The 19,369-nt window shown below is 35.0% G+C and overlaps 1 protein-coding gene across 2 annotated transcripts; it reads left to right on the forward strand.

Moving 5' to 3' along the window:
* The first annotated feature begins 1,080 nt into the window (after positions 1 to 1,080).
* Positions 1,081 to 18,446, forward strand: ATP6V1G3 (ATPase H+ transporting V1 subunit G3). Of its 2 annotated transcripts, none has more exons than XM_054479529.1 (3): positions 1,081 to 1,192; positions 12,511 to 12,611; positions 18,104 to 18,446. In XM_054479529.1, the coding sequence occupies exons 1-3, from the start codon at positions 1,111 to 1,113 to the stop codon at positions 18,275 to 18,277; spliced, it is 357 nt and encodes a 118-aa protein (XP_054335504.1). In that variant the 5' UTR covers positions 1,081 to 1,110; the 3' UTR covers positions 18,278 to 18,446. The 2 variants fall into 2 exon arrangements, with proteins under 2 accessions (XP_054335504.1, XP_054335512.1); XM_054479537.2 differs by lacking the exon at positions 18,104 to 18,446 and adding an exon at positions 5,040 to 5,085 and having other exon boundaries at positions 1,090 to 1,192; positions 12,511 to 12,605.
* The last annotated feature ends 923 nt before the right edge of the window (positions 18,447 to 19,369 follow it).

Below are 19,369 nucleotides of genomic sequence, written 5' to 3' on the forward strand. Positions count from 1 at the left end.
AAGCCTTAAAAGATTTAGTACCCCGATTGTTTTACAATTTTACAATTGTCTTTAAATCCAGACACCTTATTAAAGAAAATGAACCTGGCACTTACGTATGAGGCAATAGAGGTATAGTTTATGAAAGCAATAATACGTGAAACCCCAATCTGCAAATCATGTCAGGGGGAAAAGCCTTATTCTAAGTCAAAAGATTAGCTTTTCACTTCAAATAAAAATTTTAGATACATATAAATGATACTTTGTGATTCTTTTCTGTGACCAATATTCTCATTTGTCCAATTGCTACTGGATCGAATCAAATCAAGTATGATGGATTTTATTGTACTATCTTAGGACAATACTCACCACAAACACTGAATAATATAAAATGCATGTTTAAATTATTTTAACTTAACCCCCAAACCTACAGTTATAATCTATTTCTATCATGATCACTACTACTAAAATTACTAATTGTTTAGTCACCATAGTAAGATCTTCCTGGAACTTCAACCTACAGCATTACTTAAGAGCAGCACAATGCCCAAAAGAAACCTTTTTATTCCTGTCACCTGAGACCTTGGGGGAAAAAAATCCTTAGTCCACCGTCTATGCACAAAGCTAGGGAATCTCTTTCCTAACAAAAGATTAACACATCTTCTCCAAGCAGATAACTGAATCACTAGAAACAAATAAAGAAAAAGACGTGAAACAAAGTACTGCAGGGACAAAGAACAAAGATCTTGTTACTTAAAAGAAAAACTCAGTAAATATGTCAATGTTTCTTGGAAGATTAGGGAAACTAACATTCTTAAAATGTCTCTTATTCATTATTTATAAGTAGATGCAACACCTCATTCATACCTCCTTATCTCATACAGAGGAGCTAAGATTGGCAAAAATGATAAGTTCTCAATTTATTCACATTGGTTTAACTTGTTTTTCTAGATTCCACCTTGGGCTTTCCTTGGGACCCAGCTACCCAGCCCAATCAAGCCAGTCTGAAACAGCCGCATTTAGAATGCGCTGTTGACACAATAATCTGAGTTATATGTTAATTTCTAAAAGAATAAATGAACCCATTACTTCCCAGATTTCACAGAAGCCACTTGCTTGGAGCAGACTACCATGACGAGCCAGTCTCAGGGGATCCACCAGCTTCTTCAGGCAGAAAAACGGGCCAAGGACAAGCTAGAGGAAGCCAAGAAGAGTAAGTCTCACCTGTGAGGGGTTTGTCACGAAATAAATGGAATGCAGGGATAAGCATAGACTTTTGGATTAGGCAGACCTTGTTTCAAACTTTGGTTTACTGTACTCCCTGTGAGACATTCATGCGTTCGTTAAAATTACCCAGCCATATGTTCCTTATTTCTAGAGTAGGGATGAAGTTTCCTCATTCAGATCCTTTTGAGAGGTCATGTGTTCATGGACATTAAGATTATAGAGATGTGGGCTTAAGCCTTGGCTATGCCATGCCTCAGTTTTCTCAACATTGTTAGGGGGTAGAAAACCTCTGGATTGAATCTACTTATTAGTAAGTAAACCTGAGCAAATTACTTATTTTTTATAAGCATCAGTTTTAATTTCCATAAAATCAGAATAATAATGGCTCATTCTCATCCCTTTCTTGGTAGCTTTTTAATATCGAATATTTTAAAATATTTTCATTTTATTCTCATTTTCTACCTCTCTTTTTATTTTTATTTTTATTAATTTATTTTTTAAGAGATGAGGGTCTCACTATGTTGCCCTGGCTGGACTCCAACTCCTGGACTCAAGAGATCCTGCTGCCTCAGCCTGCCAAGTAGCTGGGACTACAGGCACTTGCCACCGTACTCAGCTCTCTTTTCATTTGGTCATGCATTCATGTACTTAAATATAGAATGTCCTCAATGAACTTCAACCCCTTTCCTATTCTCTTTGATACTCACAACAGCCAAATGAATAGGATATTAATATTATTTCCAATGTATGCAGAATTGGAGTCACTGATTTGTTCAAGGTTATATTTTAAAAATAGAAAATATTGTGCCAGGCACCATGCTCATTGCTTATCTTTATTCCTCACAACCTTTACTGAAAAAGCAAAAGTGATGCTTAGAGAAATTATACAACTTGTCTAAGGTCACACAGAGGGTAAATGGTAGAGACAAGATTTAGATGAGCTGTAATTTCCAAGCCCAGATCTTAACCACTGTGATTTACAAAATTTACACAATTTGCATAATAAAAAATTAATGTGTCTCAGATCTACAACTGGAATTCAGGTTCCCAAGGCCAAGACATTTTTTTCACTATCCCATTTCATATCACCTCATTATTCAATCTACAGTAATTTGTAGTGTCATTCACTCTCCTTGTGTGTCCTGCCTCTGCAATTAGATTCAGCCTGGCAAAACAGGGGCCATATTTTCAAAATGTTACTTATGTAACTCTTTGGACGAATGTAGTGATGGGATTGGAGTAGGTACTGAATTATTTAAATGTAATGCATGAAATGAAGGAGTATATTACAACATAAGAAAGTAAATCAGAAATAAGGCAGGTACACTAAAGTTTTCAACCACAGGTAAAATCATTTCCTTTTCTTAAGATAAATAGATTTCCTGAACACTCAGCAATGTGGGCATCAACAACATAAAAGGAATGACTCCAGGTGGAGATGATAGAAGAGGAAAGGAAGAAGAAAAATAGTGAAGGCGAACTTTACCTATTTCTCAATTTCTTTTTCTACAACAAAGTGTGGAAATGGTTGCAAGATGATATGAATGTAGAGTAATTTTATAGAAAACAAAGCAGTTTAGGACCTGTGGTTGAAGCGGCATAGAGAATTTTCCCTTTTTAAAAATTTCTTTTCTTCTTTTTTTTTTTTTTTTTTTTTTTTTGAGACAGGGTCTATTTCTGTTCCCAGGCTGGAATGCAGATGATCTGGGCTTCTTGAAACCTCCATCTCTCAGGCTCAAGCCATACCTCAGCCTCTAGAGTAGCTGGGACCACAGACACACACCACCACACCTGGCCAATTTTTGTATTTTTGTAGAGACGGGGGTTTTGCCATGTTTTTCAGCTGGTCTCAAACTCCTGAGCTCAAGAGATCCACCTGCCTCTGCCTCCCAAATTACTGCAATTACAGGAGTGAGCTACCGTGCCAGGCCTTTTAAAAAACTTCTTTAACAATATGTAAAATTTTCAGAACAGAAGACCAGATAATTTAAAGATGTGATAGTTATATTGCCTTTGCTTTCTCATTATGGAGGATACAAAATGAAATATTGAGTATAGATTAATCAATATTATTGTATGACTCATATAATTTTTACCAACTATTTCTCCTTTTTTCGAGTCATTAAAGAATAAAAGAATTGCTATACATGCAAGTTGTTTTGGGGTGGGAGCCGCTAAAGGCAACCTGGCTTCAAATTTCAGAATAAAGATAAAAGCCGAATTTCTTTCCCTTTTCTCTAGTGAATATGCTGTCCTTGGGCAATCTTTCCTAAGAATTCAGTATTGAAAAGTACATATTGTCTTATTTCTATACAAAAATGTTCATTTCATTTGCCAGTAACTTAAAATACCTGCATACTTTTTTCTTAATCTACCATGTCTTTGTTCATGAATATTCAAGGGGATATTCACCCAGTAATAATAAATACCCAGGCTTTAAAGACATTCTGGAAAATATTTTGACTTTCAACAACTAACCTCTGCACTCTGTTTTACGGAGAATGTCAGCCTGTCCTCTTTGCCTCAGAAGCCACAGGCTTTGAGGTCAGTTTTAGCTGGATAGAAACTGTTTTCTTAAAGCTATCAGCAGGTATTACAGTTTATAGTTACAACAGCTTACTCACATAAGCGATCTGTGGCAAAATAGAAATATTACCTTATATACTAGTATGTTATAACTTCCCTAATGTTTCAGTGGTTTTTGTTTCATTTCTTTATTTAATTCAATAAGTGTTTATTGGGTATCTACTAATTCCAGGCCACTTTGATGTTTACACTGATGAATAAGACCTAGTTCTTCCTTAAAGAACTTCCCAGTGAGATAAATGCACAAATGACTATTTTAAAAAGGGAAAGGAGGCATGATGACAGAAGAGGTAAAGGTAGTTATCATTTTAGTAAACCCATATACTTTTGCTTTATTTTTTCATACAAAGATTCATTTGAAATTCTGACATTTAAGGCAGAAAGATATTCAGAATGAGGACCAAGAAGTCACAATAGTGAACACCATTGTAGAAGGTCTATGGTGATTTTCTCTTTCTTAAATCCATTTATTTGCAAGACTCTCAGAAACTTGGGCATAGAGTGCTAGAACAAGACTCTTGAGTGTATTATTTTTAAGAAAAAGAAAGAGAGGAAGAAGGAAGGGCGAGAAAGAGGGAAAGAGAAAGAAAACAGCAATTCACATGTTAATCATTTCAGGAAAATACAAGATTATTATGGTTATTTTTATATTATGCTGCAAAAATATTAATATATTCCATTAAGGAGAACAGCCTCAGATCCTGGTGCAGTTGTTACATAATACAGTATATGATCTAAGTGTTTTGCCTTCAGGGATACAGATAAGGGATTATGAACCTGATGTATCAGGAACTCTCCAGAAGGCCATGAGGTCTATGGAAATTGAACATGCAAGTCTCTGCTCTCAAGACATCCACCAGCTACTGAGAGAGATGAAATCTGACAGGGACATGGGCAGGAGTGTGGACAGGCTTCGGAAGTCAGACTGGGAAGTAGTAGAGTATAAAAAGCATTGGCTCGAGTTGAAAACCTATGATTCTTAATATCATTTAATATCTCCAAGTTTCAGACTTTCTTTCTGTAAATAAAAATAGAAGTTATAATACACGCACGCGCACACACATATGACCAAGAGGTTGTAAGAATCAGAAAAATATGTGTAAGATAGTAAAGCAAAATACACACTAGAGTTATTTTTATTTTTAATATATGTCATGTATTTTTGTATGTTACTATAAGTAATAATGATAGAAGAATGAAATAGACTAGAATGATCTCATTCCATTTGTTTTTACCCCTGCTGTAATTTCTGCATCTACTTTTCCTAAAACGAAGAGACTGGGACTGCTTCTGGTAAGATGACGAGAAATGTTCAGATACTTTCCTGTATTCACTGATTACAGGTTATATTTATTAGTTAAAGCTCTCACTCATTTTTATGTGCAAAACTGCCTTACTATTTTGGTTGAATTTAGATGAAATCACAGTAGTTTGCACTACTTTAAATTATCTTACCTAGATTCAATGCTCTTTACTTAATAAATTGTTCATTAATCAAAACATAAAAGTGGGTGTGTTGGTCCAAGACAAGTTACCTAAACATCAGAGATCTGCCCTGGAGCTCCAGGTTTGGGGTATTGAACTGAAACTTCAATCAGAATTAGATTAGATATTCAAAGTACCATTATTAACAGGAGGAACAGAGACTTGTTTCTCTGAAATATGTTGCATTTTTACTTTTAGTCATGACCCTTTTTAAGAGAAGTATTTACTTCACTTACACCCATTGCAAACTTTTAAAACCCTATAGCTCTGCATTAACATTGTTCTGAAATACTCAAATACATGCAATTCAACATCACATAAAGAACTCATATTCCCAAATCATTTCTGAACATACATGGTATATCTCCTAGAAATAAACACTCAATTTATTTACTTTGGAAGCTGCAGAAAGTAGCATTTATGCTTAACTAAAAATTACAAACTGCATTACAGGATATAGATTGAAAGAAATAGCAAAAAAATGTAAATTTTCTAATCTGGAGATGAGAAAAATGGAACAAGTAGCTATATTAAAAATGTCTAAGAGCTATAGACAATTGTAATACAAGTGAAGAACACACTCCTCTAGCTTTCTCCCAAAATAGTATGGTCAGTGCTCACCCCCTACAGCTGCTCTGCCTGGGTGCCAATCTAACTTCTGCTTCTTATTAGCTGTGTGACCTTGGGTGGGTTACCTCTTAACCTTGCTGTGCCTGTTTCCTCAGCCTCAAAATGGAGATATTAACAGTACCTACCTCATGGAGTTGTCATGATTAACTGAGTTAACTCTTATAAAAGACTTAAAACACCACTTGGCATATAGAAGGTACTCAAGAAATTTTAGCTATTAATATTATTTTAATATCCAATAAAAAGAATTTTGTTGCAAAAACAGCAAAAAAGTCCTGGAAATTTCTTAAGCATGGTCCACTATGAGGCAAAATAAATACTTAAGAAAATATTTCTGCATTCTAGATAATACATCAGATAATACTGTAATTCAGATTTATTTTTGTGGGTCTATAGGATGCCAACCATCAATAATTTTTTTAAATCAGCAAATTTCCTATTTGCTTCCAAATATGCATATATTCTGAATTATTTAAACAAGCACCTCGGTTTAATAAATTCTTCACTATGCAAGTGGAATGTTTTTGTTCATAAAGACAAGACTTTTAATAAACTAATAAAATAAAAGTTGTTGTGTAAGAATTTCATGGCCCTATCTTGCATGTTTTGTAGGCCTGTAAATACTTCTTCTTCCTTTATAGTCCACAGACTAACAGGGTATTTGTAAGTGTATTGGGCTTTCATTTCTTCAAGTGGGTAATATTAAAATAATAACCACAGAGCATTTTCATCTATTAATAGCATTTGGTTATAGTCAGTCCAGGAGCTACACAAAACTATTTATTGTATTTTTAATAAGGAAAATACAAGTAGAAGAAAAGCAAAAGAAAACATTCAGGAAGTGGAGATCTGACAGGAAATAAATTTAGTGTACGAGAAGCTTTAGCAGCGACAGTCACCAAAGGAGAGGTTGCCTCTTTGTTTTTCTGGTGACATTTCTTTCCCAATGTTTGTAGTTGCTGGGAAAAATAATAGCATTCTTTGAATCAGGTTGGTTTTATCATAATATTGACAACTCCCCAAAGCCAAGAAGTTTTGTTTGGTTTGGTTTTGCTTTGTTTTCTGAGGGTAGAATAGATCAAAAATTGTTATTACTAACAGAAATCTTCAAACATTACCAAAGTACCCTTTGTTTATACAGCAAATAAAAATGGCTTCTGAACTGTTTATGCATATTTTTGTCAGGTGGCACATTCATTTCAATACCTACTATTTTCACCACACTAGGGTATCTGGCTTTGCCTCCAATGCTCAATTAGCATTGTTTTCTCTATGCTCCTTGCTGATTCTCTGCATTTGTTTCCTAGAGATGCTGTAACAAATTACCATATACTAAGTGGCTTTAAACAGAAATTGATTATCTCACCATTCTGGAGGCCACAAGTCCAAACAGAAGGTGCCAGCAGGGTTGGATCCTTCTGGAGGCACCGAGGGAGAAACACCCATGCCTCCTTCCTGGTCACTGGTGGTAGCCAGCCATCCTTGGCACTCCTTGTCTTGCAGCTGCATCGTTTTAATGTATACCTCCATCAATACATGGCCTTCCTGCCTGTATGTCTGCTCTGACTCTATGCCTCTGTATTCAAATTTCCCTTATAAGAGAACCAGTTGTTGGATTTAGGACCTATCTTAATCCCTTATACCTCATTTTAACCTGATTACATCTGCAAAGACCCTATTTCCAAGTAAGGTCACATTCAGAGGTACCAGGAGTTAGGACTCCAACATATCTTTTCGGGGGGCGCAATTAAACCCTCTAACTGTCAAATCCACTTGACCACCTTGAGCCCTTATTTTATTTTCTTTGTTCCTCTTTGTTGGTTAAAACTTCTCAGAGAAGTTGCCTATGTTCCCTGTGTCTAAAATGTTTCATTCCATTTTCTATTGAACATTTCTTCCTATAACTCCACCAATAGTTTCTCTTGCCAAGATCACCAGTCTTGCTAAATCCAATGTTAATTCAATATCTCATTCATAATTAGATCCCTCTTTCATCTTTGAAACTCTTTCTTCATTTGACTTTGGAACACTACTCTCATGGTTGGCTTCCTGTTGTCTTCTCAATCTTTAAAGTCGGGACCCCAGTTTGGACCTATTCTCTTATGTATCAGCAGATACTTCTGAGGTTCTCTCATCTAATCTCATGGCTTTACAGACCAGCTTCAAGTTGATGACTCCCAAACTTGATATTCCCAGCACTCATTGCATCCCTGATCTCTAAGTTCATATAAACATCAGCTGTCTGAGCATCACTATTGGATGTTGAATACGCATATCAACGAAATTGCAGTATTGACTCCATCCCCAAAATAAAATGTTGGTGCCATCATTGACTCATATCTGTCTCTGATGCTCATGTATCAACTCCACCTCCAAAATATATCTCCCCTCTTCTTGCAAACTCCACTACTACTTTACCATTTCTAGCAATTATTAACATTTGCCTGAACAATTGCAAGAAATTTCAAACTGATCTTCTTGATTCTCCTTTACCCCTATAGTGTATTTTCTATTTTCACCACACCAGCCAATACAATGGCATGATCTCGGCTCACTGAGCCTCTGCCTCCTGGGTTCAAGAGATTCTCCTGCCTCAGCCTCCCAAGTAGTTGGAACTACAGGCACGCACCACCATGCCCATCTAATTTTTGTATTTTTAGTAGAGACCAGGTTTCACCGTGTTGGCCAGGATAGTCTCGATCCCTTACCTCATGATCCACCTGCCTCGGCCTCCCAAAGTGCTGCAATTACAGGCATGAGCCACTGTGCCTGGCCAAGAAATCCTTTTAAATCACAAGTAGTATTATGTCATGCCTTGGCTAAGAACCCTTCATGAATTTAGTATTCCAAAGACCAAAATTCTTACCGTACCCTGTGAGATCAATATGACCTGGTCCTGCTACTATCTTTCTAATACCATCTCGTAACATTCATGATTGAATGTCCTGTTCTCTTTGCTCCAGCCATGATGGTGTTTTTGCTCTTCCTTCAGCATGGCAAATATCCTCCCACCTCAGGGCCTCTGCACTTGCTGTTCCCTCTGCCTGGAAGACTCTTCCCCTTCAGATAGCTGCATGACTAGTTGCCTTATTCCTTTAGGCCTCTGTTCACATATTATTTCATCTGAGAGGCCTGATCTGTCTAAAGTAGAATCCACCATTTTTCTCTACCCCTTATTCTCCTTTCTTCTTCATCATCATCCCTGTCATATTATATACTTATTGTCCATTTTCTATTTTTATCTCCCCAACTACATTCAGAACACAAACTCCATGAAACAAAAAGTTTGTGGCTTTCACTGCTATATCCATAGATCTACAATAGTATGTGGCGCAGAATAGACATCTAGTAATGTTGATTAAATATCTCTTATTTCAGTTCTCTGTGTCTTTTGATACTGCTGGCCATATCCTTCTTGGAATGTTCTCTTCTGTCTTTTGGTTTCTCCTACTTCTCTGACTACTGCTGGCTCCTTCCAAGCTTCCTCCTCCTTTTCTTGAAGGCTGAGTGTTAATATTCCCCCAAGTTGAGGCCTTAGCCTTCTTTTCTCCTCATTCTATATACTCTCCCTTGATTTCTGTCTAAATCCCATTGCTGTAACTAGCATATATACGGGCCCCAATGACTAATATGCAAATCTCTGTCTTCATTTCAGATCTTCCTCCTGCATCCCAATTTTGTCTGCCCAGCTGTCCTCTGCATACCCCCAATTAAATATCCTCGGGAAAGCTTACAGAGGCTTCTCTAGTGACAGCCTGAGGACTTCTCCTCAAACTCATGCTTTACTCCTTGCCTTTTTTTTTTTTTTCTCCTTGCCTTCTTTTTTAGCAAAAGGCCCCTCGGAATTGGACCTGTTTTCCTAATAATGATTTAAAATAATTAAATAACTACTTTTGTCAAGCATTTTATATACATATTTTTAATCCCTCCAATAACTTTTTATAGTAGATTATTAACTCTGTCTTATAGATGAGAAAACTCAGTAACCTGCTCAAAGTTACTAAGCTTCTAATGTTTTATTGCAGTGATGCCTAGTGCATGATTCTGATTGCCTTAGATGATAAATGAAATACTATCTTCTCCATCGGGAAAACAGCCTAGAACAAATTTAGCAATCCAACAGAATTAGGTTTCTCTGTACCTCAAGAACTTATCGCATCTGGGGACAGTTAGTTCACCCGGCCTGTCCTAATGAGAAGGCCAAGAAGAGTCCATCTTCAAGCATTACCCTTTGTCTCCTACACAGAGTTCAGTTTTTACCCGCCCAAAATTGATTTTCTTAATCCTTTTCCCACAAACCACCTGAAAATCAGTCCAAATGTCTTTTCTCCCCACTTTTGGTCACAGCAGCCATGTTTTTAATGCATACGAAGAAATAAGTATAATTTTAGAATTGCGAAATTCTTACACAGAGAGAGAAGCAAGTTAGAGGTTAATATGAGTGGACTTGACGCGTGCATTTTGTTTCACCTCTAACAGAACAGTAGGCTTTAGGCTCCGGTTTTTTCCACTGGATTAAATCAGGTGGAGCATATGCAGGCTCTCACACAGCAGCAGCTGCTGAGTCTATCCAGAAAATTGCTGTGCCAGCAACGATTTCCCTGTGGCTCTCCCATTTAATTGAATGAGAACCAGCAGGTGACTGGTGCCATGACAAGGGAATCACAGACACGCTCTGAGCCTGTCACCGTGTGATGGAGCTAATATACAGCCTCTTAGTGGAGTGCTGAATTCCGCTCAAGGGTAGGGCACACAGACCCTTTCCTACGATTTTTTTTTAATGTGCTAGAGAGGCATAACTTTAAAACCACTATTTTTAGATATTATGCAATTAAGATGGAGAGTAGTGAGGCATGTGATTTATTTTGTAAAATAATTATGTATCCTACAACCCATTATTACTAAAAAAAAAATCAATACATTAACATTCTGTATTTTTGTCCTGATGTAAATGACAAACAGATACAAGAAAGTGGGTTGGAGATCAAGGAATAGTTTTTCCTACCAACGTATCATCGATTTATTCTGTTCACAGAGAATCTCTGTGAATAATATATGTGTAGTTGTCACAAAATGGTTACAACTATAGAGAATGAAGGAATCAGTATATACAAAATGGTAATGAGCATTAATTAAGATAAAGATAAGCATTGTTATTAATGTTGCATTAAGCCTCAAGCAACAGAAGAGCAGTAGTTTTCAGCAGATCTCGGATTTTAAAGAAAGTGTAGGCAGAGCTAAATATCTGTTCTGAATGAGGACTTTCCAGTTCCATTCAAGGGTGGTAGACATTAAAAGAGACACATTTCAATATGTAACCCAATGACTCTATTTTTATCCCATATACATACAGTGACTAGTGAAGCAACTCATACTTAGAAGGGAAAGAAATTGAGGAACAATCTCTGTGCAAATGCTGCAAAGGTAGATACATGCATAGGTAAATGGGAGACAGACAAAAGTTTACACTAAGATTTTCTTTCATGCTACCTGAGAACACATTATTCTTTAGTTCAAAGTCTTTACAATATAACAAATGGTTGACATAAATTGTAAACAATACTTAAGAAACATTATCAGAGGAAAAAAACTATAAAATGGGTAAAAGAATGGAGGCATTTTACTGAAATCAAAAGACAATAGATTCATAGAAAAAAATAATTTTAATGTAGTTCAGAATTTCTTTAAAGTTTTAATGATCATGAAGCATTAGTAGCTAAGCCCCAAGGTGGTGGGTAGAGAGAGCAAAGCACCAATTAATATTTGTCTGTAACCCCCCCCAAACTTACTCTGGTTGTCAAAAAATGTCATGTGCTCAGCTAATGATTACCACAGCATTGTATTCGTCTAAAACTTTCATTTATGTTGTCTGCTAGTTTAAGGCTTACACCTTTGCTCTTAATAAAAGAAAAAAGGCTACTTAACTAAATCTCCTAATCATTAAAAACAATTGGTTTTATAGCCACTTTCAAGCAAGTTCCCCTCAGAGAAAGTTACAAAAAAAAAATTGCTTTGATGTATTGAGGCTTAATCAGACATTGTAGAGTCAACAAATGGTAAGGAAAAATGCCAATAAAACGTTTTTAAAAATTGTAAGTTAGTTTGATAGAGTCTGAGTTGCATGTTTGTAGTGATTTTGGAGATCTGCCAGTGTTAAATAGGATCCAGTTGGTGTGGACTGAAGGATTCTGGCAGCAAATCAAGACCGAAAATCTGACCAAATAATGTCTTTTTGAGTAAGTGACAGCTAAAATCTGTTCTCTGGCATTACTACTGTGAGTAAATGGGCAGATATTTTATTTAAACATGTAAGTGTGAAAAAAAGTTGTCATTTACGTGTCCTAAAGAATCCAATAAAAAGTAATAAAATTTTCAATATCTATTGTTTTTTAGCAAAGTTTGCCATTCTAGAAAAAATCATCAAAAAATAATGAAGAATGTATCTATTTTAAAAAAACTAAGTTTGCAGCTCCATATGCATATGTGTGTAACAAATATGTACAGTTGTTAATATATGTATCCTTGTCGAGATATATATAATACATATTTATATATTGATATATATAATTTTATTCATATATATATATATTTGTTAATTTTCAGGAAAAGGAAAGCGATTGAAGCAAGCCAAGGAGGAAGCAATGGTAGAAATTGACCAGTACAGAATGCAGAGAGATAAACAGTTTCGACTAAAACAATCTAAGGTGAGTAAGAAAGTCAGCACTGTTTCTTATGCAGAATAGATAAGACCTTCATATTCATAAGGTTTAATATAGGATATTGACAGAAAAAAATGCTGCAATTGAGCAGATGTAGTTCAATCAAGCTGAACATCAAGCTAAATCTTAAACATAATAATTACTGATTTTACATTTTCACTTTCAAGGCATTTTTAATTTCTCACATAAAGGGTCCATCAGTAGTTATTATGTAATATATAGTATATATTAAAAATCATATTCACAAATATACAAGCTGAAGGGATTGCTTAAAGTCTCATTCCTACCACTGATTATTGACTACATGTTTTAGTAAGAAAAAACTTCAGAGAACATGTTTTTATATAAATATATATGGTTAGTTACATAAATAACTAATATTTCCAAGATTTACAAATGACCAAAGTAGATATTGTTGCAAATCGCTGAAAAACCTTCTGGTATTTCCTGATGATTTCCTTTTCAACTGGCTGACTCATTCAATAAATCTTTCATTTAGAGATAAAGAAATGCTTTTTCCTACATTGGCACATTTTTAAATATCTGCAGTTTACTGTAAATTATAAATGCATGAAACCTTTGGAGCGGACACCCTCCTTTCCATGTTGCAACACGGGCTAAAAGAAAGTGCTTAACTCCATGTATTATAACTAAATTTTATGTGATATTTTATTTTGGCCTCAATAAAAATAAAAATAAAGCTCTGTGCAGAAGCCTGACACTGCCAATAAATTATTAGCAATTTGGAAATCTTTATTTACAACTTCTATTTTAATGGTAATGGATAAGGAGTTCATGTAGGATCAGATAAATTGGACCACATAATAACAAAACTTTTTTCATCAAATAAAAAAGGTCCTTTCTAGAATTAAATGGACCACTCAGCAAACATAAAAATTTTTATCAATGTTTGAAAATAAGAAATCCTAAAGTCGTAAGTTCATACAACACTCCATGATTGGCCTTTGGCTATCTCTCTCACCACATTTTCTACCACCCTAGTCTCTATTAGTTCTGTTCTAGCCATATTGGTCTTTTGCTCTTCCTCAAACAGCTAGAACATGCCCCTACCACAGGGCCTTCATATGTACCATTCTCACGCCCTACAATTCTTTTCTTTAGATATATTCATCTTTCTTTGATCTCTATTCAATTGTTAGCACCTCTTCCTGATCACGTTATCTAAAATTGTGTCTGTCATAAATCCATACCTATTGTAGTCCATTTTTTTTCCTCATAGCACTTAGCATTATCTGATATATTTTTATATTGTTTTTTGCATATTGCCTATCTTTCCTTCTGGGACTTTAAACACCAAAAGAATCATTTTTTTTGTTTTGTTTTCTGTTTTCCTAGACATTGGAACAGTGCCTGCCACACAGTAGACATGCAATAAATATTTGTTGAAAGAATGAATAACATTTTTTCTTTGATTTTCTTTCTTATTGAATCCTGTCATAACCATGATCTATTAGGACCTGAGAAAACAATCATCTTTAACATTATTCAGCTTTGATTATCTTATACAGGATATTTCTGATATAATTATTTCCATTTTTTAAGTAATAACAAAACTAATGACAATTTCAGAAAGCGCTTGTGTTAAATCTCCTCAAATATCATTTCTCCAGAAGAATCTTATCAGATATATATATCTTGTTCAGGTTATTTGTTTTCTGCTTTGATTAATAATTAAATAATTAAAACTCCTCATCGCTCTCATAATTAGCGCTCCAAGCCAATTTTACAGTTATTTGATCAAAAGCTCACATAGAAAGGTCAGCATATTTAAGCCTCGGCTACTTCAAGCATTTTGTAAAACCATTAGCACAGATCTTCTTTCCTTGGCATGACCTCCATATGTCAGGCATATTGCTATTCCACTTAAATCTTATCCTCATTAACCCAGGGCAATTAGGAGGTCTGGGAGGAAACCCAAGAAACCAGCCTCCTGTCTGCTGTGGGTGTTGTATCTTGATGTTACTTTTTGTTGCTTTTTAGCTCTTGTTAATATATGTGATTTTTCAAGTCCCCTGATTTATCAACGGAAACAGGTATCCCAATGTGGGCTGTACGTTAGCAAATATTGCTTCATCAAAAATCTATTTATCCCTTCCTTACTGCTACCCTATCTAAAGAAAATATTACATTGCTAAAAAGAAATCTAGACTACAGTAGAAAAATTAAATATGTTGTTAATACAAGTAAAAGTCAGCTAGATCATGAATCTAAGTAGAAAACCTGAAAATGGTTGCCTTGGGCATATTGAAGACCTTTATATCTTTAGTCTTTCTTCCTGAATTTATATCCCAAGAGCATTTTGTTTGCTGGAGGCAATCACAAATTGACAGCATAAAACTGTTTTTCTTGCGGTGATGGGACCTGAAGCTCTGCTTTACCTTAAACTGGAACATTTAAACAACTTGTAAGGAAACATATTGAATGTTTAAAGATCTTCCATCACCATCAGTCATTATGCTGTAAAGCTATACATCAGTTTCAACACTGACATTTTGAAAATTAACATGGAGAGTTCCTCACATGTCACCCTTAGACCAAATGTATCATGACATGTTACAGAATTAGCAATTACTAACTTATACATTCTCCCAAACATTCAGGTAACAGGCTTCCATCAATGTGAGCAACAGAACACAGTAATGAGTTCTCTGTAATATCAAGAGATCTGATCATTCTACTCAATACAAATGTGTATTGAGCATCTACTAAGTGCCAGACAGTGTTAAAGGCACTTATAATACATCAAGGCACATGATTATTGCCTTTGTGCCACTACATTCATTCACTGAAACTCCTACATGGGTTAAATCAATACTCTGTCTGCAGATATCAAGATATGGAATTCTTCCCTAGGAAAACCATTTAAAATAGTGTATGACTAGTCATTGTCATAGTACTGCATAGGAAACACTGCAGAAACTCAAATCACTGGGCATCAAATAAACTCAGAAATAATATTTTGTTTAATTATGCAGGGTGAGACATGATTGTGGGGTATTAGAAGGGTATTACAATGTATCTGAAAATACAGAACATATTGGAAAAATTTGAAAAGTACAAGTAAAACAATCAGTGAAAATTATAGTAATAATCACTAACATGTACTGATTTCTTGTTCAGAGTTAAACTTCCGTGCTAAGAGTCATCTTTATAAGTCTCTCTGGAAAATGATTATGTTGTCTTGAAAAGCCATATTAAGAATTCAACTAATATTAACAGCTGCCATTTATTGCTGCACTGTCCAAAATGGTGACCACTTCACATGTGGCTACTAAGCACTTGAAGTGTAGCTAGTCCCAATCAAGATGTGCTATAAGTGTAAAATACATACCAGATTCCAAAGACTTAGTATGAAATAAAAGAATGTAATAATTTTATATTGATTGTATGTTAAAATATGAATATTATTAGACTAAATATAATATACCACTAAAATAACTGCACCTACTTTTTTTTACACTTTTGATGTGGCTTCTAGAAAACTTATAATTATATATATATGAGTTGCCTTTGTGGCTCATATTACACTTTTGTTAGACACAACTGCTCTGCATACTTACCAATGAATCTGGTTTGCATTTTACAGTATCTTATCAAATGGATGATATTATCCCTATTAAAAAAATAGAGAACCTAAGCTTGAGATTAACTTTTCCAGAGTCATTCACAAGTTACACTAAACCAACCCAATGACAACTATTTTTAATACTGTTCCAAAGAAAAGTAGGTAATAGTTTCACAACAGTTTGTTTTTAATTTTTTACCACTAGAAGACACTGAATTTAGAGAATTATTTTTTTTAATTTGGTAGAATCCCACTTAAAACACTAAATTTAGAGGAAAAATTTTGAGCTTGGTAGAGCCATTTCAATAAGTAGTTCTCTTCTATTTTAAAATTTCTTCTTAGCAAGGGAAACTTAATCCATATGTTTCTGCTTCTTGTATACTCACTTATCAAAATGTTATTCTGCAGAAGTTATTTGATGTCTTAGAAGCTGTAACTTTTCAAAATTATTTTCTTTGAACTGAGAAAACCCCATTGCCTGGACTGTAAACAGAAAAGAACTCGAACCCAAGCACCTCAGTGGCATTTGATTTCAAGGCTAGGACTCAAAAGATCATGCAGATTTTAGAATTTAGAATAGTCTAACAACCCTGAAGTAGAAGTCAATCATTACTGGAGTATCTTGGATTAAATTAAATGCATACTTTTCCTAAACACTCACAGAAGGAAAAAGCAAACAAACATAAAACAGTCTTCTTGCCTTTAAAATGCCATGTTTAGGAAAGACTGAGTTTACAAAGGAGATACATTAGGAGTTGATTTTTTTGCTTTAGTAAAGGCTAACTTTCAAAGTGTTTCACTTCAGAATTGCTTTAAATTGTTAACTCCTCTGGTGAAATTATATTTTGGTCAAATCATTCCTTGATAAAGAAGCTACAAGGAAAGAGGAGATAATGGAAAATACTGGGAATCACTGCCAACTAAAGAGCAATTAGAAAGATATATTAAACTGTGTCTACAATTATGATGTAACTAAATGAACAGCACATTCAATTTTAAAGAAATACAACTTACACTAAATTGTTCAAGGTAATATCTATTACCCAAAGAAACACACTTCGGCAGCCAGGCGCTGTGACTCACACCTGTAATCCCAGCACTTTGGGAGGCTGAGGCAGGCAGATTACCAGGTCAGGAGTTCGAGACCAGCCTGGCCAACATAGTGAAACCCGGTCTCTACTAAAAATACAAAAATTAGCAGGGTGTCGTGGCACATGCCTGTAGTCCCAGCTACTTGTGAGGCTGAGGTGGGAGAATCAGTTGAACCCGGGAGGCGGAGGTTGCAGTGAGCCAAGACCACGCTATTGCACTCCAGCCTGGGCAACACAGTGAGACTCCGTCTCAAAAAAAAAAAAAAAAAATTGTGCATATAAAAGTATCTTACAGGGCACATTGTGACTGTCTTCCTGATAAAAACAAGATACAGTTCAGATAATGTATTTTAAAAATAGAAAAACAAGTTATTCACTCTTTAAAAACCAGCAAAAGTGGGTTTAATGGTGTCTTTCAACTCTGTTTTCCAGACTTATAATTCAGAAAATAAACAATAAGAAATATATGGGAACTAAATGGAAATTGTCATAAATACATGAAAAGTGTGATGGAAAAGAACTTCTGGGCATGGTTTAATGTTTATAAATGTGTATTCAATTTGTACCATGTGGAGGCTGGTTAAAAGTGAAAGTAATCTGCTGTGACCAGTTTCAATATTTTATGAAAGTTCATCCTTCCCACTCATGGCACTGATGATCTTGTTGGTTCTCTGAAAAAATCTAGAAAAGGAGTACGTAATTGTGCATCATAGGACAATCATCAGTAAACGGGCTAGGACAAATTTAACTTGTAAAACAATTGTATTATGATGTGAATTCTGTCTGGTTTTTTTTGGTAGATAATGGGTTCTCAGAGTAATCTCTCAGATGAAATAGAAGAACAAACACTAGAGAAGATACAAGAACTTAATGGACACTACAATAAGTATATGGAAAGTGTGATGAACCAGCTCTTGAGCATGGTCTGTGACATGAAACCAGAAATCCATGTGAACTACAGAGCCACCAACTAAATGTACATCATAGTTTTCAAGAAAAAAAAAGGTGTGTGAGTGCCACCTGGTTGCTTATGGCTTCATGTTTTTATGTTAAGATATTTGAAATGCGAACCTTAAATTTACATTTACAGGAAATGTGACATAACTCATACATCAGCACTGAATTAAACAAAACAAAATACAACTGTTGCTATATCTTTTCTAGTAATAATTATGACCTTGTCATTTAACTTGGAGTAAGTCAAGAATGCAAAATAGTAACATGTTTTTTAACACTTGAAAGAAAAACATGGTTATGACAGCTTTTTAGTGGGCATGGGTTTTTTATTTCTTCTCCTTTTCATCGATTTAGAAAATGTGCTCTTAATTGTGTTAAAAGGTAGTTTGCTAAAATATAATCTTTAAGCAAGATATAATTATGACTCTTCAACAGATCTAAAAATGAACATGTCAAGGTTTTATTTAATTCAGTAATCAATGAGGAAACCAGTAAAACAGAGAGACAGAGACAAAGAATGATGGGTTATATAGCCATTTTTAAACATAGATGGGGTTTATAATCATTCTGTCTGACCTCAACTAAACAGATGTTATTTTTAAAAGAAAAAAGTAAATGATAAATAAGCTAATAACATAGATTTTGGAGCTTTGAAAAAAAAAAAAAAGAAATACAAAGAACTCCCGGGAGATAACTAGGTTAGTGTGCCACTAGCCCAGTCTCCTAGTTACAGCTGAGCTAAACTCTTGTTAAATACTAAGTACTTTGTTAGTGCAATGTATGTATTATCTCAATCCCACTGTGTAAGCAGTATTAGTGCTCTTGTTTTACAAAATAAGAAGCAAAGACGAGGGAACTTATCTGGAGTTGTTTGGATAACAGTGGCAGCACTGAGCTTTGAACTGGGCAATGTGACTTCAACGTTCACACCCTTCACTTCTTACCAAACTGCTTACCTGCACAGCTCCTATATTTGCATTAGTAAGAAGCATGGGTGCTATAAAGTCTTTGATTTTCCAGTAATATATGCAGACAAATTGTAATTCCAGTCTAAACAAAAGTTAATTATTGTCACCCAACTATTCATATAATCTTCAATTATATGAATC

This window comes from Pongo pygmaeus, chromosome 1, assembly GCF_028885625.2.
Source record: "Pongo pygmaeus isolate AG05252 chromosome 1, NHGRI_mPonPyg2-v2.0_pri, whole genome shotgun sequence".
Classification (NCBI taxonomy): Eukaryota; Metazoa; Chordata; class Mammalia; order Primates; family Hominidae; genus Pongo; species Pongo pygmaeus.

What these genes read in the sequence shown, in the direction of transcription:
- ATP6V1G3 (XM_054479529.1), top strand. Translation starts at nt 1,111, where the DNA reads ATGACGAGCCAGTCTCAGGGGATCCACCAGCTTCTTCAGGCAGAAAAA. An exon ending in GCTAGAGGAAGCCAAGAAGA is followed by an intron (nt 1,193 to 12,510) that starts GTAAGTCTCACC and finishes GTTAATTTTCAG; the next exon opens with GAAAAGGAAAGCGATTGAAG. An exon ending in TTCGACTAAAACAATCTAAG is followed by an intron (nt 12,612 to 18,103) that starts GTGAGTAAGAAA and finishes TTTTTTTGGTAG; the next exon opens with ATAATGGGTTCTCAGAGTAA.